This window comes from Mauremys reevesii, linkage group 14, assembly GCF_016161935.1.
Source record: "Mauremys reevesii isolate NIE-2019 linkage group 14, ASM1616193v1, whole genome shotgun sequence".
Taxonomy (NCBI): domain Eukaryota; kingdom Metazoa; phylum Chordata; order Testudines; family Geoemydidae; genus Mauremys; species Mauremys reevesii.
In genome coordinates, this window is record NC_052636.1 from 26,290,498 (window position 1) to 26,315,185 (window position 24,688).

Genomic DNA, 24,688 nt, shown 5'->3' on the forward strand with positions numbered 1-24,688 from the left:
TGTTTGCATCATGGAGAAAATACCTCTTTTCCAAGCACTTTTTAATCTTTCAAAGTAGGAGGAGGTAGAGAAGTAATGTAAATACATAAAAACACAAGAGAAAACTCAAGGCCTAGTCTACACTAAAGACATTTATCAGGATAACAATATTGCTTAGAAATTGTGAAAAATCCACACAGCTGAGCAACGTGAGTTACACAGCCCTCCAACCCTCTGTGTAGATAGTGCTACATGAGCAGGAGGAGCTTCTCCTGCCAACATAGCCACCGCGCGCTTGCTGGGGCTGAGACTAATCAAGTCTGATGGGAGAAATCTCTCTCATTGGCTTGAGGCATCTGTTATAGCAGTGCTAGAGCAGCACAGCTACATTGGTGCAGCTGTGCCAACATCAACTTAATCTGTGTAGCCACAGCTGGTCAGACACAAAAACCATAGAATCAAGGACTCAACATGCGCAGTATACTGGAAGTCTGAAATTGCAGGCTGACAAATACGTTGCCTCATTAGGTTACCATCATTTTCTACAGCCTGAAAGTCGCCCATTTGTTACCCAACCAGGGCAGCCAGTTTGGGATCCACAGGAAGGACTGTCCTATGAAGCACTCTCTCTTTGCATCCAAACAGAGGTGAAGGATGACTGTTCTCAATCTAACCCTGGCATACTTTGGAAGTGTAATCAGTGACACTGAACGAGGAAGTGGAGTTGTACAAACCATTTTCCTTGGGTCACCATAGTTTCCTTTGCTGGGTGGAAACCAAAGAACTGGGTGTGGACTGCTCAACCTCAGCTCTTTCCAAATCCTTGGTTTTGGATAGGGTAAATTTACACTTCTCTGAAGAATACTTTACAAAACCACTTAAAATCTCAGCAATGTTAATGAGGAAGTGCCTTACACTGAAACATGCCCAGCTTTTCTACTTTAATTTGGTGGCACAGGTCCAGGGAAGGACTGGATACAGGCCTGGGATCAGAATCTCAGTTAGATTACCAGAGCTGGAGATTCCTAATTCCAAACATGGCTATTTTTCTGAAGCTATTACATTTTCAACACTGGTTTCATTTTATACACATCTTTAGCGCCTACAAAGGATAAATTCAACCAAAAACTCCACTTCTATTTCCTCAACATCTGTGTGCATGAAAGGCTGCATTTCCCTATAGCATAGGATTTGCTAGGAGAGGGATCTTCTGTAGGGCCTGGAGATTACAAATGCTCTGGGAACCAAACACACACGGGCATTTTGCCTAGTTCAAAACCACTTACCATGGAATTCTCTTCCCAGATCATTGGAGACAATATTGCCTTAAACAACTGAAATACACTGTGATCAGATGCACTTCCTTCAGTTAGTTGGGGTTCTGCTGTTGTTCACCATTTCCTGAGTGAGAGATTTTAAATCACTACTGCTGTTTCTTTTGTTAGCCTGTCCAATCAAATTAAGTAGAAGTTCTCTCCTCTGTTGCCCAGTAGAACTGCATCTTCCAACTTTCTCTCCATATCATCATGGAGGGATGGGGAAAAAGCAAAGCTGAAATCATAAATGAGGACCTTAGCAAAGGTCATTACATCTTAGAATTCTTCAATAAATCTGAGCTACATCCTATCAAACTGGAACTAATATCCAATTGGGTGACCAAACAGCCTTCAGGAAAGATAGAAAACCCACATCACAGAAGTAGACAATGCACATGACAAAAGAAAGTGTCAAGTGGAAATCTCCAGAGCAGGTTACATCTGATTATTCAGAGTCGGGACAAGAGATTTTCCCACCACATTGTCCTCCCTGATCCATTCAAACCTGCTTCCCTCATCCCTGTCTCAATAGTCAGTTATGTTATTTACAAATTTTTTTAGTATCCCAGCATGCCCATAATGAGGGAAAAACAGCCCTCTTGCCAGAAGTGGCTTCTTTATGTAATAGATGGAACCTGGAATTTAAACTCTAAATGATCACACTGTATTTGGGATCCATTTGAATTCCCTCCCAGGTCTTCTTTGACACTTTCATCTCCAGTCATAGCAACTCTGATATAGGATTAAAGCAAGTCAAAACATCATCTCTGCCAAGCACAGATGAACGGAGAATGCTTCATCACATGACACTTTGAGAAGTGGATGGATAGAATGACGAAGATAAACTCTACCTGGCTCCAGGCAAAAGGTAACAGTTCTGCAGTGAAGGGAAGGAGGGAATCTCACTGAGTCACCCCATCTCCTTCCAGTGTCACAGAAGCTGAAAATTATACTTCATTTTCCTGCCCCTGCTCCTCTTCATTTACATATAATTTGAAAAATTCCCAACATAACTGCTCTTCAGCACAACCCAGATCAACGTGAGAACTGACAAGGATACAATCTGTATCACTGGTGACTCTAACAATAACTTTGCAATAGGAGAAATGGTATAAATGTGATGCTCCCTGGTTCCTCATAGGAAGGAGCACACTCCAGTTACTTGTGGGACAATAGAAAAGGGGACAAATAGGTCCATCTCAAAAGAGGGCGAACTACAAACGCATAAATGGGCCACTCCATCTGGCCAAGCTGAGGGATAACAGAGCTCGCAAACAGTTCAAACAGATTTAAAAGTTACTATGTGCAGGAATCAGGAAAAGAAAGTATTAAAGAAAAAAAAAAAATTGATAGCCCTAGAGGTTTTATCGTGTTCACTGCCCCCTTGCAGATTCTCTCTTCCATGGCTAATATGGGCTGAGTGTCAAGAGAAGGTTTTCCCACATTCTCTCTGCATTCATAGGCCTTTCCCTGGTGTGTGGATTCATCTGATGTTTAGAAAGCCCTGATCTGAGAGTGAAGTGTTTTCCCACACTCACTGGCATTCATAGAGCCTCTCTCCTCTGTGGATTGTTTGATGCCTACATAAGGTGCGAATCATGATTGAAGGTTTTCCCACACTCAGTGCATTCATAGGGCCTGTCCCTGTGTGGATTCTCTGATGTAAAGAAAGGGCTGAGCTGTGAGAGAGAAGGTTTTCCCCACACTCACGGCATTCATAGGGCCTTTCCTGTGTGTATTCTCTGATGTTTAGAAAGGTGTGAGCTGCTAGTGAAGCTTTTCCCACACTCACTGCATTCATAAGGCCTCTCCCCTGTGTGGATTCTCTGATGTACAGAAAGGGATGAGCTGTGAGAGAAGGTTTTACAACACTCACTGCATTAATAGGGCCTGGTCCCTGTGTGGATTCTCTGATGTTGAGAAAGGTTTGAGCTGCTAATGAAGCATTTCACACTCACGGCATTCATAGGGCCTGTCCCCTGTGTGGATTCTCTGATGTTGAGAAAGGTTTGAGCTGCTAATGAAGCATTTCCCACACTCACGGCATTCATAGAGCCTCTCCTCTGTGGATTGTTTGATGCCTAATAAGGTGTGAGCTGCTATTGAAGGTTTTCCCACACTCACTGCATTCATAGGGCCTGTCCCCTGTGTGGATTCTCTGATGTACAGAAAGGGCTGAGCTGTGAGAGAAGGTTTTTCCACACTCACTGCATGTATTTTTTCTCTTTCGCCTGAGGATATCCTGCTGTGTTGTGGTTTCCATGAGGACCTTCCGAGTTCCCAACAGGAAATAAATTTATCCACTTTCTTTCCTGGCTGGTTTCCTTGATCTGTTTTTGGTCTGTGCTGAATCTCCCAGGACTTTCCCTGCTCATGACTCCTGGACACATTCCTTTTCGATCTTTGCGATAATGCTCTGTTTTTACCCACTGGCTCAACATTTTCAGGCTGAGAATTCTGCCTCTTCTCACATGCCATTGCATCACCTGCTGTGACAGAGACAGAAACCTCAAACAGGGATGGAAAGGGGAAGACCAAACAAAAACAAGTGCTGAAGACAGGTCAAATAAAAATCAGGAGCTGAACTCCCCCAAACTCTTCCCCCAAATAGGAGAGAGGAGGGGGATGAATTCAGCCTTCACATCCCATCCAAATACGCAGGGGGAAGGGAGGAAGCTACTGCCTGGTGTCTGCTAGGATCTATAGGAAGCCATGAGCTATATTTACCCTGAGGATATGACCCCTGCAAGGGACAATAATGAACTGAGAGACCTCCCCAAGGGCTTTGTTGGGCATTCCAGATGTTTCCTTCAGGCACTTACAGATTCTGAGGTGGTTTAATGTTTCCTCACCTGTGCAGGGAGATCTCAGGATCTCTCTTTCCTCTGAACCCTGGAGGTCTGGGACCCATGGCTCTTCCCCTTGTTCCAGCTGGGAGATCACATCACGCTGGAAAACTAGAAACCCTGCTCAGATGAAAGAAAACAAAGGAGTTCAGTTGATTTCATAAGACTTGGTCATAAAAAAAACATTCTATTCATTTAACTTCAGTGCTTAGTGTGACCTGGTGGGCTAGGGCAGTTCTCACTGAAAATGCCAAAGTTAGGACAGGCTGAAAAGGGAGAGCAGATGCTCCCAAAACTGCTGGTTAACACTGAAGTTAAACTCACCGACCAGTCAACTGTGCTTCTGATCCCCACACGGGTTATCGAGAAGCTGAAAAAGAAATCACATGGCCCCTTTATTCCATCCCTGTTCTCTGGCTCCTAATCAGCAACTAGGTCCAGTACAGTGAGAGGTTATTTAAAACTCTGCTCACATAAACAAAGTGTTCCTCTGACCCCAAAGGGTCAGCCACATCACCAGGTCAGTATAGGTTTGGATATTACCCAAAATTCCATCCTTCCAGACAATCCTTTAGCATCTAAACTAAAGGTTTAAACGAAAGAAAGACAGAAAGAAGTTAAATGGGAAAGCAGTCAGATACATTCCAAAATGGATATATCAGGTTCTTAGCAGTATTGGTGAGTTGCTGGCTTGAAAGTCCGTCTGAACACATCCACAGTTTGTATGGGTCATTCAGTCCTTTGTTCCAGGGTTCAGTTTGTAGAGAAGTTGCTCCAGAGGCAGGAAGGGGGATTGAAGACAAAATGGAGATGATGCAGTTGCCCTTTATATTCCTTTTGCCATGTGGCCTGTACTTCCTGTGTTCCAAACACAAGATTCACAGCACATGGCATGGAAAAGCCTTGGAGTTCTCAGTAGACAGGCATACCCCGGCATGTCTTGCTGACTCAATAGGTGTATCCCCTTGGTCCTTTCCATGGGCTCATTGTACAGCTGATGACCCTCAATGGGCCATCAAACAGGCTAGGCAGTGTTGATGCCAATATGTCTGGGGGTGTCACCCAGAAACACTGCACAAGTCTGGAAATACAGATATACCCTACATATCTATAACTCTATAACTCACAATACAAAGGTGATACAAACATAGAAATACTTGGCAAATCATAACATTTTTACTGACACCTTACATGGCATATCTAGCATGATTCATTGCAATTTTATCAGATTATATTATTATTTTATTATTAATACCAAAGTGTCTCACAATTCCATACAGTGTCACACTTGGTAAACCAGTGAATTCCCAGGACCAGTTCCTCAGGGCCTTGAAGATGCCGAACACTATGCTTATAAGGGATTGAAATACCCACATATCTGCTGGAAACACACACACAGACACTGTGTCAGTCTATACCCCGTGTTCACTCTTCTAGAAAATTATGATCAATTTTGTACACAGTATGGCTTGTGAGGTATCATTTGAAAACGCATAATCTACTGAATATTATCCTCCTGTTAAAATGTGTAGTAACACTGTATGTAAAGTTATGAGATTTTACAGTATGAGATTACTGAAAATTTTACAATTCTGGGGAACACCCACAGACCAGTTCCTCAGAGACAGCAAGGCAAACAGCTGGTCAAACAGCCATTCTCCTGCAGGGGGAAGGTGTGAAGAAGACATTTACATTCCATCACAGGGACCGCTTGAAGCTTTTGTGGAAAACAACCACACGATTGATTTTGAATCAGCTCAGCCTGAGGCTCTTTTCTTAGTTAAAAGTGCGCAGGGGGCGACAGCTATTGGAATACTGTCCCCTGAGCTAAAAATCACACAAGCCTTTTAAAGCTTAAAACCCCAAACAACGACACATATGTTGCACGTTAATTACCTTATTTGGAATATATTGCAAAATATGATGCAAGCAATGTTGGAAATAGTTAAGAAAGGGATAGATACGACAGAATATATCATATATCATATTTGTAAAAACAGCAAATAAATCCATGATAGACCCACATCTTGAATACTGCATGAAGATGTTGTCGCCCCATCTCAAAAAAAGATATATTGGAATTGGAAAAGGTTCAGAAAAGGGCAACAAAATGATTAGGGTATGGAACAGTTATGCCAGACCTAATCCCCAGTTTCACTTGGAGCAAACAGGAGCTATTTGACACTGTGCGATACGGCTCCTGTGCTCTGTTCCCAAAGTGTTCTGCAGCAAGGGAGGGTCTCTGGTAGTGTGTGTGTGTCACTGGCATATTGGGGTGATGCTGAAAAAGGACAGAGTAGAGGTGGCATCATGGGGCTGGCGTGAACCTTTTCTCTTCATTTTCCCCTTCCAAGATCCAAGGGGACAGGAACCCTTACCCAGCGAGGTCACAGTCTCATAGTTCTCCTGCATGACATCTCAGTACAGGGCTCTCTGAGTGGGGTCCAGCAGAGCCCACTCTTCCCTGGTGAAATGCACAGCCACCTCCTCGAAGGTCACCGGCCCCTGAAAGAGCAAGAGTCCAACACTCAGGACCTCTTTCCCACTCACAGCCCCACTATTTGTGGCAGAGAGGAGCCAATCAAATGGAAGCTCTAGGTGGATCCCACTCAACAGAGTCCAACCCCCACCCCGCTCAGAGTATCCAGCAAATACCAGGGTGAGGGGATGAAGAGAGAGCCTCTTGTCTCTCCCAGCAGATCCATCACACACCTACTGGCCACCGACTGATACAGGAGATGGAGCCCCTAGCAGGGTCCAGGGAGAGCTCCCTGGTAGGAAGCCCAGTAGCCTCCTCCTTGTGAGAAGCGGGATATGAAGGGAGAGGCAGCTCCAATAAGCCTGACTCATGGGTGCCCCCTTCATATCTCACAGCAGCCGCTGGTTAGTGAGCTCAGGCTCCAGCACTGGGAGTCTGGTCAGTTTGACTAGCTCCATGTAGGTGGGCTATTTTCTTTCTTCACAAATTAGGGCATTTCCACCTCCGAACCTTCTGGGTCTGTTCCTAGAATCTAGGCCACTTATTAAATAACTCCCAGCAGGTTTGCCACACCCTGGCCTCCTCCTTTCTCCACCCTGTGCATTTCCTGCCCCGCTCCAACCTCCAAACCAGACTGTGCAAACCTTCCCATCTCCGGTGTATTGGCTCTCCCTCTCCTCCAGCAGGAACCCACCAGCAACCCCCCAATAATCTCTACCTGAGTTGGCTCCACTGCAGCCATTTCTCTTCCCTGTCCCACGCCAGGCTGGGATGAGCTGGAGGAAAACATGGACGTCATTCTGCAGCTTGTCTGGGGGAGAAGGGTAGTTGTGGGCATCTCAGAACCGATTTTAGTTAATTTCACATCAGAATTCCCCCAGGCCCTTTCCCTGCAGACAGACACCCTAGATCCTGCCATGCTGGGAAATGCTCAGTCTGTTTATTACAATGTAGACCTGGCCCCTGCTGCCAGGCTAAGCCCAGAGAGACATTTTTAATCTCCTTCTCCTCCCCTCACCCCATAACAAAGTCTATGAACACAAGGCTAGAAAAGAGCAGAACCAAAGGAGTCACTGTGGGGGATTCCCTCAGACACTGACCCCACGGCAGCCACACCCCAGCAGGGGGAATATGGAGTCAGGAACGGGATTTTCCTCTGTCTGATCCTTGTTTTGTTCACTGGAAAGTGGTTCTGCCCAGGGATGCAGCAATACATGTGTCTGGACGGAAATCTCTCCCCCCTCATTTCTCCCACTGCCCCTTTCAGTCTCTCCTTCCCCTATCCTCTCTCCCTGCCCCTCTGACTGGGAAAGTCCCATTCCTGGGGGCTTTGCTCTCCCAGGGCTGGATTTTCTCCTGGCAATTGCTAATGGGAGGAGAAATAGGGAGGGGCTGTTTGTGCAGAGTCACTTTCTTGCCAGTCCCCAGCACTTTCCCTGAGGTCTTTCAGTTACCTGGAGACTTGGCTCAGAATTTAGTATTAACAGGGCCCAGGGCTGCCCTAGGGGGCTAGGACCAGCTGGAGAAAGTCATCCCCTGGGCCAGGCAGAGAAGCAGCTTTAATTCAGGTCACTTCCCAGCACAGAACCCCGCTGGGGGAGCAGCAGCTGCTAAGCCTGGTCACCCCGATCACAATGGAGGCTGCAGCGTCTGACCCAGGAAGCTGAACCCCAGTATCCTGAGCAGAGAGGGACAGAGCGTTTGAGCAGCTTCCCTCCTTTAGCTCTCTGGGGAGAGCAGCTAATGAGAGCCCCTCCTCACAGGGAGAATTGCTGATCTCATTTGCCCCACTGTCGATCCAGAGTCACTCCTTGTCTTTCCATACAGTGACTCTGGATTAACAATGGTCTCAATGAAACCAGAGTTCAGAAAGAATGAGTCCAGAACGCTGTGGAAGAGACCATTGTGCGACAGTGCTGACCCCTTCCCACCTCCTCACCCCCAGATCCAGGACAAGGACTGGACAATGGACTGGACAATCTAGGGCAATGGAACTGGAAGTGCCTGCAGTTTTCAAGAGGGGAGAAAAGCAAAAATCGATGATTTCACCTCACAGTGTTTGATTAGTGGCTAGAAAGTTATCACAGTGACTGGGCCTGGCCGGGGAATGTCGGGCAGTGCTTGGAGCCAGGATTCTGGCATAAGCTAATTAGGGAGAAGAAGCGAGGTCAGGAGCAGCCCCCAGAGCCCCCGCCCCCGCCCCCAGAGACGCCCTGGGACCCCGCCCCCCGCGTCCCTAGCCCGGGCCCGCAGATGCCCCTCAGAGCCCCCCCGGCCAGAGAACCCCCACCAGACCTTCACTGCCAGGTAGGGAATCCCAAAGGGTTCCCCCCACCAAGAGACCACAACAGCCAGAGACCCCCCCAAAAGGGACCCCCACTGGGAACTCAGTCCCTCATTGCCTGCCTAGGATCCCCCCGCCCTCCAGCAGGATCTGCCCTGCCCTTTGCCTGGCACCCCTCCTCCCCTGCGGGCTCCTGATGCTTTACAGGGGCACCTCCTGGCCTAGCGCCGGGGATTCTCCCCCACACACTCTGTGCACTGGGCACGGCAGCGATCCCAGGAGTCTGCGGGGGAAGCCCAGACAGAGCCCCTGGCACAGCACCAGGCTCCCTCTAACCCCCTGTCCCGCCTCCCCAAGAGACGCCCACCCCGGCTGTTCTGCAGCCAACAGGCCCCCAGTGATACCCACCTCCAGGACCCACAGCCTCAGGGCTGGGCACATCACAGCCCCCCCCTGAAACCTCAAATCTCCAGAACCCACCCACCTCACTAGGTACCCCTGCCCAGCCACCCAGAGGCCTCCCCACCACAATCCCCTTCAGCTGCTATCTCCCCCCACCCAGCAACACTGTTACCTCACAGTGCCTGAGAAGTGGATAGAAAGTGACCACCGCCCCCTGCTGGCCAGTCGCACAGGCAGAGGGAGCCCTGGGGGAAGTCTCTTGAACAGGAGTATGGAAGGCCTGGAGGGACAAAATAGGTAAGAAATTTCCATGGCCTGTCACTAGCAAATAATGGCCACCATGGATCCACCCCAGAGGTGGCTGCATCTTAGCACTGCGGAAGCAACCCCTCACCGAGGCCATTTGCCATGGGGTTTGGGATACTTCTCAACTCACACTGCACTCAGAGTGACCTCCTCATCCCGTGCCAGCTGGAGAAAAGAAAAGGGTCCAGCCAACTCTTCTGTTACCGGTTGGGAACCACTGATCCCCAAACAGGGGGAGGCCTCTGGCCTTGATGGGTATTAAATATGTGGCTGGTCTCTTTCTTTGGCAAACATTTTAACAGAGGTAAAGGAGGGACCAAATGATTCACAAAGGAGTCCGGAAGGATGATCTCTGGGCAATTTCACCCCCTACAACATCCAGGATGGAGAAGAACTCAGGGCAACAGGTTCCCTCAAAGGAAGAAGTTGCTGGGATTTAGAAATATGGGGAACAGCCCCAAACCCGAGAGGATTTTTAACTGACATTTGATAATGACACAGAAAGAGGCAAACCTGAGCTTTGAGAGCAACATTCAGAAATGAAAGAGAAAGGGTGGAAATTTGAGAGATTTTGGATCCATTTTGCAAATTATAGAGAGACAAGTGGAAAATCAGAGGGATTTTATATCAGTTGTTGATAGGAGGAAAAATCTGAGTATTTCCAATGAATATCTGATAAATGAATAAAGAGGAAATGGCCAACATTTGCAAACATTTTATATCCAGGTTCAAGAATCTGAGAAAAGGTGTAAATCTGAGATTTTCTTAGTATTTTATAATTAGAGAGACAGGGAAAAATCTCAGGGCATATTCAGTTAGAAATAGACAACTAGAGAGCAGTGGGGCAAATGTTTAGGATATTTTATATGAATCTTTGAGATTTGCAAAGCAAATGTGTCACAAACTGCATATTTGATAACATGAGAGAAAAACACCAAGATCTGAGGGGATTTTATATTGCTGTTAACGAACTAGTGGAAAAGCAGGACTGTTGGACTGGATTTTATACGACTGTCCAATACATAAACACAAAGTGATGGTTCCCCCACCCCCACCATTCCCATGGGCAGCAGGGAGCCCTTTGAGGAGCTGATTAAAAGGGCAAGGGAGGGGGAGCTGGAAGGTCCCTGGATAAAGGAAGGGGGCAGCAGTGGGGCATGGACAGGTGACCGGCAACTGATGGTTTGGGGCAACTGTGTTGGTAGTTAGGGGTCAACAACTGGGATTGGGAAACGGGGGTCTGGGCAGTCCCCATGGGGGACACGTGCGCCTCCCTTCCCTGCCCTGGCAGAGACCCGCATCTCATAGAAGATCAGGGCTGAAGGGACCTCAGGAGGTGTCTAGCCCAACCCCCTGCTCAAAGCAGAGCCAGTCCCCAACTAAATCCCCAAATGGCCCCCGCAAGGAGTCAGCTCCCAGCCCTGGGTTTAGCAGGCCAGTGCTCCAACCACTGAGCCATCCCACCCCCACGCCAGGGGCAGCCATGTGCTGGGGAATGACTCAGGGCAACAATTTCCCACCTACACAAGGACAAATCGCTGCAGATCAAACGGGTGGGAAAATGCCCCTCACTAGAGAAGATTTTAAACTGACGTTTGAGACTCATGGGGAGAACGGGGGAAATCGGGGGAGACGGGAGAGCTGATCATTGAGGAAAGGGGGAAATCGCCCCAGATTTTATAGCCCTGTGTGAGACACTGAGAGAGAAAAGGGGCAGAACTAGAGAGAATTTGTATCGGGGGCGAGAGGCAAGTGGCACAAACAGGGACAGGATCCAATTAACTCCCCTCCCCCCTTCGCCCGCCCGCTCCCCCCCCCCCCGGGAATTTCCTGGCTGCCCAGAGACAGTTCAACACCCCCGCATCCCACTGACCTTCCCCGCAACTCCGGCTTCTCCTCCCTGCCTGACACCCCCATCTCCCCACTCCACAGGATCCCTGCCAGGCCCCAGTCTCTGCCCCAAATCCCACTGGGGATGAGGCAGCTCTGAGGCTTCTCCCAGGTTCCCGGGCAGAGTCACTTTCCTGCCCAGCCCCAGTGCCCCCTGGGTCTCTCACTGGGGCTCCGTGGGAGGCTGGACACCAGGGATGCAGGACGGCAGGAATGGGGGTGACAGGCCTCCTGTTCCTCAGTCTCACGGCGGGACCGGGGGCTCACGCTCTCCGGCTCGGGAGCACTGGGAAGACCCGACCGTGGAGGGCCCGCTGGGGACGGCCCGCGCAGGCGCTGAGCACGTCCTTATATCACTTCTGTGGCGGGAAAAGTGCTGAGGAGATGGAACGCTGAGGGCTGGTTTTGGCGGAAAAACCGGTTTGGACTGGTTTGAGCCTGTCCTGATGGTAAACAAGTCCTCTCAGAGCTGGAGTCCAGGGGTCAATAGTTCATATGCTCCAGATTGGATCTTATTTTAAAGCCAGTGATTTACTTCATAAACATCTTATTAACCTACTAATGGAACCTATTAAACAATTTATACTTCTCACACCTAACACTGAGATAAAAAGAACACAGACAAGCCTTGTCAGTAACGGCTAATGTCCTAACTGGGAAGCATGTGCGCTTGTTGCAGAGCTGCTGCTCAGGGACGGGAACCTCCTGGCACCCAGCCTCCAAAATCACTCAGGCTGCACTTTCTGCACGACTAGGTGCTGGCTGAGGGGGGCATGGGAATTGGTGGCCTCTGCTGCAGGTGATGGGAATCGCAGGTATTTAAAGCCATGGCCTAGAGGAGGGAAGTGCCTAACTCCAGAGTCTGCAGCTGCCTAGGGCCAGGGCTGAGGTTTTAGAATCCCTAGTGCAGCTGTTGCAAGGTTCAAGTAGGCTCAGCCCTGGCATTGCCACCCCTCCTACGGCTAGTAGCTGCAGCTGGCTAAGGCTGGCCTCTGGGAACTGGCCCCATGGCTGTAGCCAGAGAAGCTGCAGGTGGCTCTGTGACTACTGGGGCCATTAAGCTAGAGCAGCTAAAGACACTGGAGTTCACCTCAAGGAACAGAGGTCACCAGTAGGACAGGAATGTCAGGGGGAGCAGGGAAAGAGGGAGCAGGTCAGGCTGGCAGAGGGAGCTTCCAGCTGGTTGGGAGCATGTCCAAAGTGGAAAGGAAACAAGTATGGGGAGAGGTGGTGGTGACCAGGTAGCAGACTAGCATGTAGATGGGAGCAGATGGAGAGAGGCGGGTGGCTTCAGATTCCCAAGGGCTAAGTCCTGACTTTGGGGAGATGGTGTTTGCAGGTGGCTGGCTCACATGGCAGGATGGGGGCTGAGGGGGGGATCTGTCAGAACTGATCAGGTGTCTGCTGGCTTTAGAACTCTGAGCTGAGACTAGGATCACATGCGTTGACTGGTGACGTGGGGGGTACTGGAGACATGGCTAGAGAAGGTCTGAATGAGGAAGGAGATAAATTTGGGGAGTTTCCTTGATCACTATGAAAGTTCTGCTCACTGTGGACACTGGTAAACCCACATGGGTGTACAGCTCAATAAGAAAACCTGGGGGCTGAGGTTGCTGTGTAGGGCAATGCATATAGTCACGGAGAGGTGTGTGATCAAATGAAAATGTCTCTGAGGTTCAGTAGCGGGTATGCTAAGGCACCAATGGCACTGCCCCACCAGGCCCACACTCAGAGCCCACAGTGACTATATAGGGGCCTACAAATATGTTTGGTGCTGAGGCCCACAAAAGGTTAATCTGGCCCTGACTGCCTGAGCACTATTTCAGCCCCACATTTTTGGATGGATCTCCCACAGTGGGAGCTGCAGAGCACTCCCCCCGCCCCACCCCCCCCCCCCAACCCCCCCCGGGGGTGGGGGGGGGACCGGGGGAAGGACCAAAGAAGCAAGAGAAGAAGAGAAAGGAGGGAGGGATGGATGGAGGAAAAGGTGAAACAAAAAGGACAAACCCTAATGTCTCCAGTGATTCTGAGGGACAAAATCCCAGGTGCACAATAAAATTCTGCTTCCTTAAGCTCATGTTTTCCATGCCTAGAATTCAACTGTCACCACATGGATCAGACTGAACAGGTTTCAAACCTCCAGGAGGCTCTTACCTTCTAAACAGGGACGGCTGTTTAATAGTAAAATCACTACAAGGGAAGGAGAAAACTCGAAAGAGGTTCCTCCTGGCGCTCACGTCCATGAACCCGAATACTCTCTCAGTCCTCAGAGAGAGACCTGGAGAAGGAGACTTGCTGAAGCAAAGTCACAGGGGTCTCTGAGGTTTCCCTGGCCGCTCGCCACTGTCCTGCCTGGCTGATGTCAGCATCTCTCTGTGAGGTCACCACCTCCCCACCACCTTTGACCAATAGGCTGAGGTCCTGCCAAAGGCCTTTGTGATGTCACTGCCACACCCCTCCCTTGCTGTGCCAATGTCCTGCCCCTGGCCAGGCACTTTGCAGGTTTGAGCTACTCCCTGTGGATCACCCCACTCAAGGAGCGTTCGTTCTAGGCAGCAAGCCGGCTAGACAGGGAAACATCAGACGCTGCTCCCAATGCTACACTCAGTTTTTCAGAAATTACTCGACTTTATGGCCAGAAGAGACCATTAGAGCATCTAATCTGACCCCTTGCATGTCACAGGCCTCCTGTAGGACACAAGAGCTACTTTTGGGGCAAACACATTCCAGAAAGGCATCTAGTCTTCATTAAATGACATCAAGAGATGGAGAATCCACCACTTTCCTTGGTAGCTTGTTCCTGTGGTGAATCATCCTCGCTGTTGAATACTTTTGCCTTAGTTGAAATATGAATTTGTCTCTTTTCACCTTCCAGCCACGGGGTCTTGTTATGCCTTTCTCTGCTAGATTAAAGAGCCCCTTAATAGCCAATATTTTCTCTCCCTGAAGGCACTTCAACACTTCAATGAAGTCACCTTTCAACCTTCTTTTGATAAGCTAAACAGGTTGAGCTCTTTCAATAGCTCACTAGAAGACATTTTTCTCCAGCCCTCAGGACATTTGGTGGCTCTTTGCTGCCCCAGCTCCAGTTTCACAACATGTTTTTCAACTGAGGACACCAAAACTGGAGGCAGTATTCCAGTATCAGTCTCACTGATGCCGTGTCACCTCCTGTGACGTTATTGACATAATCTGTAACTGTATAGATCACCGTTGCGACCGCTGTTCTATATTTGAAGCCAATATTGTAGAAAGGTTGTCGTGTAAGGGGTCTATGGAGAGGTTCTGATTGGCTGATTATAATGATGCCATCTCTAGATGTGTATCATTTTTGTAGTTGATGTTATAAGTATTGGCTCTGTTCTGTCATTATTTCAAACTTGTGCTCTGCTTCCGGGGAACACCCCAGATAAGTTGGTGTCAGTTCTGCCTAGCCTGCTTGATGGCCCATTAAGGACCATCAGCTACACAATCAACCCACTGAGAGAAGGCAGATACGCCTTGTGACTCAGCAAGGTATGCAGGGACCTGCCTATGGAGAGAACGCTAAGGTTTTTCTATGCCACGTGCTGGATAGAGTGTCCTTGGGACAAAGAAAGCAAAGACCACATGGCAAGAGACTATAAAAGGCTGATACCTCATCTCCATCTTGTCTTCAATCCTGCTTCATACCTCTGGAGGGACTTTGCTACAAACTGAAGCTCTACAGACAAAGGACTGAATGGCCCATCCCAGCGAGGGATGTACTCCAAAGACTTGATTTGAACCTGCAGTTTATTCCATCATTGCTACAAGCCTGAACCAAGAACTTTCCCATTACTGTATGTGAAGGGTTCAAATCCATGTGCATTTTATATAACAACCTGGTCTATGGATTGTGCCAGCTCTTTTCCAGACCCGAAGTCCAGACTATGGTCTAGCCCACTATGACTCTTTTGATGGTTTAAATTACACTCACAGGCACTGATGATAGAGTTACTGAAAGTTTGGGAGTTAGGAGCTGGTAGGTCAGTGGTCCAGTCCCCTCACAGATGACCCCGACCCTCTGGGACAGGGGCAGGTCTGAGCTCACACCAAATGCCTCATTGTGGCTGCCAGAATCTATGGGCGGCTCATTTAGTTTACACTGAGGGTTGAGTGTAACCATGTGTGAGAATGAAAATCCTAAACCGCCCTTTGAAATAACAAAAGCAGCAGGACGTGTTATTGTCCCTGCCCCAAAGCAGACAGACCGATGGAGAAATGCCATTGAGACCAGGGTAATACTCCACTGCCGTTCTACCTTTTTACTTGCTAAACTCCTCCCAGCCTTGTGGGGTCTCAGAGCCCGGTACTGAGCCTGAGCCGAGATGTCTACACTGCAAATTTACCACCCCACAGCCCAAGCCCTGGGAGCCTGAGCTGGTATGGGGCAGCCCTGGGTGTTACATTGCAGTGTGGACATAAGCCTATTGTGTTTCATTTCTTAGGTTCTGCTGCCATCGTGTGGCCATTTCCTTCCCCTCCTTTCTGTCCAAAGCGCAGAGCCCAGTTCCTCCAGAGGAGAAGGACATCTTTCTTCTTTCCTTCCTTAACAGCCCCCTTCCCTGGAGAGCCCTTTGCTGGGGTCTGGGTGGGGAACAGCCGTTTCTGAGGATTAATTTCATATTAATGGTGTTGATCTATAGATTTTACAGCCAGACTAGATCACTAGGTACCTCTGCTCTGACCTGATTCAGAACAGAGTCCAGAGAATTTTACCCAGTGACTCCTACATCCACCCCAAGATCTTCTGGCTGAAGGAGGAGGGTTCATTCAGAAAGTCATCGTGTTTGGGTGTAAAAGTGTGAAATGATGGGGAAATTGGCCCCTCTCTCAAGTTTAAATGTTGTCACTTCTACATCTAGACCGGGGTGGCTAACCTGAGCCTGAGAAGGAGCCAGAATTTCCCAGTGTAACTGCCAAACGTGCACCTTTGTATGCAACTACTGAGTCAATTGTGAACCTTCCCATCATTGTCCTTTGCTCTTAATCCTGAGGCTATTGCCCCATCATGGGGCCATTTCCCGCCTCTCTTTCATACAGAAGCACAATTTTCTTTGCACAGACACAGGAACAGCAAGATCTTTCTCTGTCCCTTGTGCAAAGCAGGGGGCCAAATTCCATGGAAACAATGGACAAGCAGGGGGCTCTGGGCACATCCAGCCCTGGCCGTGAGATGTTCCCTCCCCTCTTTCTTTATGCCCCTGTTGTTATTTCATGGATTGTCTGGGATGGGGAAAAAGCTGAGTTCACTCCAGGTGGAGGGGAAAAGAACCCTGAAAATCTCAGGACCCAACCCTGCTACCGGGATCACTGAGGTGCTGGGAATCTGCCTGGGAAAGGGACTGTATGGATTGTCAAGGTGGGGAACGAATAACAATCTACAACTAGATCCACCTCATTAACCACCGACACAGGCTAATCCTGCTGCCAATAGAAGGGAAACTGGGAGTGATTCTTTGCTGTTCAGCCATGGAAACAGTGACCCAATTGCACCGCAGTGAATGTGCTGGGGAAACCTAGAGTTTGCAGGCAGGTGGAAATAGCAGATCCTAGAAACACCTGGAGCTCCCCACACCACTTCTGCCACTAGGGTGAGGTGTTGAGCTGCTCACAGCATCCCCCACTATGACCTTGCAGCAGGGGATTGCCGCACCCCCAACCCAATGCAGGGGAGATGGCTGAGTGTATCTCTGCACCCTGAGACCAGGGCACCCACTCTCTCTGCCCCACACATAGAATCTGGCCCTGCTGAAAAGTGACCCCTATGAATAAGTCACCTCCAGGAGAGCAGGATTGGTCCTCAGAGAGGGAATGGGCTTCTCGTGAAGCTTATAGGTCACTGGATGCTCTGGAAACAGGAGGGCTCTGAGTGTAACCCATAGCAAACACAACCTGCTAGGGGATGTAGCTCAGTGGTTGAGCACATACTTTGTATGTATGAGGCCCTGGGTTCAATCCCCAGCATCTTCATGATCATTTTTTCACCCTGCTGCTTTCCTCATGCCCAGAGGGGATGTGGCTCACCAGTCTCCCTGCACCAGTTTCAGTCCTGCTCAGTGAAGGGCAAGTGACAATTGCATGGAAGATCTGCAGGGGAGTGTTTCTGCTCCTAAGTCACCTTGGTACGTTTAAGATTCCCACCCGCTGTGCTGCTTGGGACAATGGTAGATGAGAAGGGCGAATCCTCCAGCACTGGAGGGAAAGGTCCCATCTGCACAGACTGAGAGGCAAGGAAACAGAGGGGCAGTCAGTGCTCAGGGAGGAGAGCGGTCAATGATTTACTCCCAGCAGGGGACACTGTCTTTTTGAGTATCAGAGGGGTAGCCGTGTTAGTCTGGATCTGTAAAAGGCGACAGAGTCCTGTGGCACCTTCTAGACTAACAGACGTATTGGAGCATGAGCTTTCGTGGGTGAATCCCCACTTCGTCAGATGAATGGAGTGGGAATTCTATGACTGGCTAGCCAACTACAAAAGCAGTTTCTCCTCCCTTGGTGATCACACCTCAACTGCTAGAAGAGGGTCTCATCCTCCCTGATTGAAGTACCTTGTTATCTCTAGACTGGTTCTTGCCTGCATACTTATACCTGCCCCTGCAAATTTCCACTACATTCACCTGACGAAGTGGGATTCACCCACGGAAGCTTATGCTCCAATACGTCTGTTAGTCTGTAAGGTGCCACTGGACTCTGTCTTTTTGAGGCGAGTGCTGCTGGCTTGAGATGGTGCTGACGATGGATAGAAAAAAGGCTGGAGTCAATGACAGATGGGACCACAGAAGGGGAAGGGGAATGGCAGCCCCACAGAAGGTCCTGGGTGCTCAGATGCCCCCAGTTATTGCACGCTGGCCTGTCCTAGAGAGAGAAAAGACACCGAGGGATCCAGCCCCCCTACAGTGATCCCATGGACAAGAACCTGGTTAGGAGTGGGGTGAAGGTTCCCTCTGAGCAAAGGGGAGCTGAAATCACTCCGTGTCCTGGAATTTAAGCAATGAAAGCTTCAAACCCTGCACGGGTGTGGGCTGAGGTGCATCAGCAGAAGATTGGGCTGACAGGGGTGGCAGTCAGAGGTTGGGGTGCTGGTGTGGGTGGGGGGGGCAGGCTCTTGGAGGGAGTTTGGGTGCAGGTGTGGGGTCTGGGCTGGGGCAGGGGGTTGGGGTTGCAGGAGAGGGTGAGGGGTGCAGCATTTACCTCGGGCATCTCCTGAAAGCAACCCGCAGCCCCTAAGCTGGAAGGCCGGGGGCGTCTCTGCACACTGCTACCCACAGACTCCACCCCCGCAGCTCCCATTGCCACAGTTGGCAGTTGGGGCGGGGGCAGCATGTGGAGACCCTCCACCCCAACAGTTGTTCTTCTCACAGCTGGCTGATGGGGGGAAGCAGGGGATCTCCCAAATCTGGGGGAATCTCTCTGTGCCCCACTGTTAGTTCTCCATCCTGTCTCCCACTAACCACGCACACCACTCCCCTCCCCATTATCAGTGTTTTAGAGAGACCCCTCCCTCCCTTTATGGGATACAGACTCTCTGTGACAGAGACTGACTGGGGCTCCTCTCTGCATGGCCCCAGTGGGGCAGGAAAGAGACTGGGGGAGGGGGAGAAGATGGGCAGAAGGAGTCTAATGGGGCAAAGCCAGAATAGAGGAGATTTTCTTCCTGTTAAAATGTACTGGAGTCTCATCGCTGAAAAGCCACATCTTGAGTTAAGTTTGAACCAGCAGCCTTTCAATTACCAGGCAAAGGTGTGAACCACAGAGACTGATAACTGCCTGCTTCCCAAATGTGTTTAAAAAACATCTTCAGGGGTGCAACTGGTTAGTGCAGAGGGGCCATCTGTTGGGGTTATGAGTTCAAGCTTTCTCTCAAGCCCTTGTTTCTCTTACCTGTGTAGTTTGTTTTGCCAGTTCATATAGAAAGTGCTATACTAGAAAAAGGAGAGTAAGTTCTAAAATGTAGAGGTGGGTGCATACTTTAGAAACATCCCCCCTGTGCTGCCATTAGTTCCAGTAGATTGTTCACTGGAAGGGCAAATTGATTTCTTTGCTGCTGAGAAAGAGGCCAGGACAGGTCTGTGGGCACCAGATCTCTCTGCTTCTTCCAGCTCCTTCCCTGCTCCAGTCACTGCTGTAGAAGGATCCTATATGTACTGAGCCTAAACATTTTCCTGGGCCTTCTTAGCACAGTTGGCAGCATGTCAGTCTCATACTCAGTAGGTCCTGAGCTTACACCTCAGAAAAGACAATGGTTTTCTGCTCCCTGCTTCAGATTTTCTAAAGGAAATTAGAGAAAAGAAGCTATAGGAGAGTGGTTCCTAGACACTCTAACACACACAGATTTTTCTAAGGCATTAACTTTTCCTTCTCTGTGGAGTTTGTATTCTCCATAGAGCAAAATAAAACAAAAACATGCAAGTCTAAGACTAATACAGTATGAAACTCAATACAGATAAAATCTCACCGCAGCGACTTTCCTATAAGGTTCTTTTGCAGACGCGAGTTCTTTCGTGTCTGGGCCCAATCTTTTCACCTGGTATAGTCCTGGTTCCAGCTCAGGTGGTAGCTAGGGGCTGGCTCATGACTGCAGCCACCTTTGTTCTGTTCCACCCCTTATACAGCTTTGGTAAAAGGCAGGAATCTTTTGTCTCTCTCCTGGGGAAAAGCCCCAGGTTTAAGATGGATTCCTGTACCAGGTGACATGGTCACATGCCCTGTGAGACCCCAAGCCTTCATTGTTCCTGGCCTGACTCACAGATGGTGCAGGACAGAGCCATCTCCAGTCAATTGTCCTGGTTAATGGGAGCCATCAGGAGTCCAAACCACTATTAATGGCCCACACTTTGCATCATTACAACAGGACCTCAGAGTTATAGTTCATATTTCTAGCTTCAGATACAGGAATGATCGGTTCATACAAATAGGCTGAACACACACAGTAGATAATAAGCTTTGTAATGACACTGCACAAGAGACCTTATGCATGAAGCATGTTCCAGTTACATTATATTCACACTCATTAGCATATTTTCATAAAATCATCAACATCACAGCAGGGAAAGGGTTTTACTGCGGCACCTGGGAGCAGTTGAGTTTCATGTTCAGGCTCTGCTATGAGTTCCTCCAGGTTTCCCATAAGCACACAGGGTCCTTAGCGGGTACTCTCGATACAGGAATGGCCCAGATACAATGAAGTGATGGGAATTGCATTTTCCTTTTTAATTTTTGAATTTCCAATGACATTTCTGTTTGTGATTTTGTTTTGCTTCATATAACTGTGTTTTCTCAGGGACTTGATATTTACCAGGCTAACTAACAGCTAATAACGGGAGACTTCCAAGCAGGGCGTGGGCGAGCAGAAAAGAACTGTAAGAGACGCTGGTTTTCGACCTTGTGTTAGATAAGAATAGAATGCAGATTGTAGCAGAAATTGCTGAGAGAAGTAAGCTATCAGAAAGGAATATGTACAAACAAATGCAGTTGTTGCTCCTTACTGTACGTCGCAAAGGTATAAATGCTTGCCTTAATTGTTTATCTAACCGAGACCTACCTCGAGGGGAAACTCTGCCTGTCTGTACTCTCCGAATAACTGCAGTTGCTCGAAATAAATGGCATAATATAATAACATTTAACATCTCTGTGGTGGGAAGAACATCTCAACAGCCCAACACTGTGGCATTTGATTTCAAAAAGGAGAACTATACAAAAATGAGGGGGGTTAGTTAAACAGAATTTAAAAGGTACAGTGACTAAAGTGAAATTCCTGTAAGCTGCATGGACACTTTAACGACACCATAATAGAGGCCCAACTTAAATGTATACCCCAATTTAAGAAACACAGTAAAAGAACTAAAAAAGAGCCACCGGGGCTTAACAACCATGTAAAAGAAGCAGTGAGAGACAAAAAGACTTCCTTTAAAAAGTGGAAGTCAAATCCTAGAAAGGAGCATAAACATTGCCAAATTGTAGGTGACAAATCTGAGGAACTGTCACAGACTGAAGTGTCACTAGAGGAGGTTTTGGAATTAATTGATAAACTCAACATTAACACGTCAGCAGGACCAGATGGCATTCACCCAAGAGTTCTGAAAGAACTCAAATGTGAAGTTGCGGAACTATTAACTATGGTTTGTAATCTGTCCTTTGAATCAGCTTCGGTACCCAATGACTGGAAGTTAGCTAATGTAACGCCAATATTTAAAAAGGGCTCTAGAGGTGATCCCGGCAATTACAGACCAGTAAGTCTAACATCGGTACCGGGCAAATTAGTTGAAACAATAGTAAAGAATAAAATTGTCAGACACATAGAAGAACATAAATTGTTGGGCAAAAGTCAACACAGTTTCCGTAAAGGGAAATCATGTCTTACTAATCTATTAGAGTTCTTTGAGAGGGTCAACAAACATGTGGACAAGGGGGATCCAGTGGACATAGTGTACTTAGATTTCCAGAAAGCCTTTGACAAGGTCCCTCGCCAAAGGCTCTTACATAAATTAAGCTGTCATGGGATAAAAGGGAAGGTCCTTTCAAGGATTGAGAACTGGTTAAAAGACAGGGAACAAAGGGTAGGAATTAATGGTAAATTCTCAGAATGGAGAGGGGTAACTAGTGGTGTTCCCCAAGGGTCAGTCCTAGGACCAATCCTATTCACCTTATTCATAAACGATCTGGAGAAAGGGGTAAAAAGTGAGGTGGCAAAGTTTGCAGATGATACTAAACTGCTCAAGATAGTTAAGACCAAAGCAGACTGTGAAGAACTTAATAAAGATCTCACAAAACTAAGTGATTGGGCAACAAATGGCACATGAAATTTAATGTGGATAAATGTAAAGTAATGCATATTGGAAAAAATAACTCCAATTATACATAAAATATGATTGGGAGTAATTTAGTTACAACAAATCAGGAAAAAGATCTTGGAGTCGTCATGGATAGTTCTCTGAAGATGCCCACGCAGTGTGCAGAGGCGGTCAAAAAAGCAAACAGGATGTTAGGAATCATTAAAAAGGGGATAGAGAATAAGACTGACTATATTATTACCCTTATATAACTCCATGGTATGCCCACATCTTGAATTCTATGTACAGATGTGGTCTCCTCATCTCAAAAAGATATACTGGCATTAGAAAAGGTTCAGAGAAGGGCAATTAAAATGATTAGGGGTTTGGAACGGGTCCCATATGAGGAGAGATTAAAGAGGCTAGGGCTTTTCAGCTTGGAAAAGAGGAGACTAAGAGGGAATATGATAGAGGTATATAAAATCATGAGTGATGTGGAGAAAGTAGATAAGGAAAAGTTATTTACTTACTCCCATAATATAGGTTCACTCCCTGGGCTGCTTCTGCTCTACAACTATACTTGTCTTTTTACACCAAAATCACTAACTTGAGCACCCAATTCCATGTACAGTCCTAGTGGATGTAAGGCACAGGTAACTTTTGCCTCAGGGTAGCTTGTTGGCATCAACCCTCTCTCCCCCACCTGGAGCTGATGAAATTCCTGGCTGGAGGGACACACGCCTACAAGTCAAAAGGGAAGGAGCTGATAGAAAAGATCACAGGACTGACCCCAAAGAAGGGTGAGCTGCAAAAGGCAGAAGCAGGCAACTCATCTGGCAGAGCCGAGAGACCACAGTGAAGATGGTGCAAAGATCACTATATTGGAATTAGCAAATCTGATTTTTTAAAAAACAAATCTTTGGGAAGCCCTAATAAAGGCATTTCTTACAGTTCTCTCCGATTTGGATTTTCTGATATCTAATAGGGAATGACATCTGATTGAAGCTTTTCCCAAATGCAGAGCATGTGTAGGGTCTCTCTCCACTGTGGATTCTACGATGTCTGACAAAGTCTGAGTGCTCAATGAAACTTTTCCCGCACTCAGAGCATGTGTAGGGCGTCTCTCATGTGTGGATTCTCTGATGTGTGACAAGGCTTGAGCGCTGACTGAAGCATTTCCTGCACTCAGAGCATGTGTACGGCGTCTCTCCTGTGTGGATTCTCTGATGTGTGATAAGGTTTGAGCGCCGACTGAAGCTTTCCCGCACTCAGCACACGTGTAGGGCTGCTCTCCTGTGTGGATTCTCTGATGTCTGATAAGGGCAGAGCGCCGACTGAAGCTTTTCCCACACTCAGCGCACGTGTAGGGCATCTCCCCTGTGTGGATTCTCTGATGTGTGATAAGGATTGAGCGCAGACTGAAGCTTTTCCCACACTCAGCGCACGTGTAGGGCATCTCCCCTGTGTGGATTCTCTGATGTGTGATAAGGATTGAGCGCAGACTGAAGCTTTTCCCGCACTCAGCGCACGTGTACGGCTGCTCTCCTGTGTGGATTCTCTGATGTGTGATAAGGTGTGAGCGCCGACTGAAGCTTTTCCCGCACTCAGAGCACGTGTAGGGCGTCTCCCCTGTGTGGATTCTCTGATGCGTGGTAAGGATTGAGCGCAGACTGAAGCTTTTCCCACACTCAGCGCACGTGAAGGGCGTCTCCCCTGTGTGGATTCTCTGATGCGTGATAAGGTTTGAGCGCCAACTGAAGCTTTTCCCGCACTCAGAGCACGTGTAGGGCATCTCCCCTGTGTGGATTCTCTGATGTGTGACAAGGTTTGAGCGCCGACTAAAGCTTTTCCCGCACTCAGAGCATGTGTAGGGCTTCTCTCCTGTGTGGATTCTCTGATGTGTGATAAGGCTTGAGCGCCGACTGAAGCTTTCCCCACACTCGTGGCATTTGTAGTGTGTCTCTTCCAAGTTGATTCTCTCATGTGTAATAAGGGCTGAGAGGCTACTGAAGTTCTCCTCTGGCCTCTGCTGAGTCTCAGAGGCTTTTACTGTTTCTCGGAGTGCACAACTCCTGGAAACATTCCCTTTGGGTTTTTCTGATAACGTCCCATGTGGTGCTCCTTGTTCAGCATCTTCCTGCTGGGGTTTCTGCTCCTCATTCTCACGCACCATGCTATCACCTGATGGGAGACAGAGAGAATCCAGACATAGGTCACTCCCTGTGCCTGAGAGAAAGGAAATCTCAGAGACAGGAATTTTAAAAGGGATGAACAAACCAAAATATGTGCAGGAGAGATCAAACCTATCAGGAGCTGATTTTCCCCAGAAGAGAGAGGAAGGGATCAGTTTTGGTCTGCATTTCACCAGAACATGGAGGGGGGAAAGTGGGATCAGG

At 48.3% G+C, this 24,688-nt stretch overlaps 1 protein-coding gene and 1 non-coding gene across 2 annotated transcripts in view; one reads left to right on the plus strand and one right to left on the minus strand.

Annotated features, from left to right (window-relative positions):
• LOC120381569 (gastrula zinc finger protein XlCGF7.1-like) overlaps positions 1-24,688 on the minus strand; it is a 64,488-nt gene that overhangs the window by 34,748 nt on the left and 5,052 nt on the right. Inside the window, exon 2 of the mRNA XM_039499738.1 lies at positions 23,429-24,254. Within this exon, the coding sequence (XP_039355672.1) occupies positions 23,429-24,254 (826 nt within the window). The remainder of the gene's footprint in view (positions 1-23,428; positions 24,255-24,688) is intronic.
• TRNAT-UGU lies at positions 17,425-17,496 on the plus strand. Its single transcript has one exon. It is a non-coding gene; the product is annotated as a tRNA-Thr (tRNA).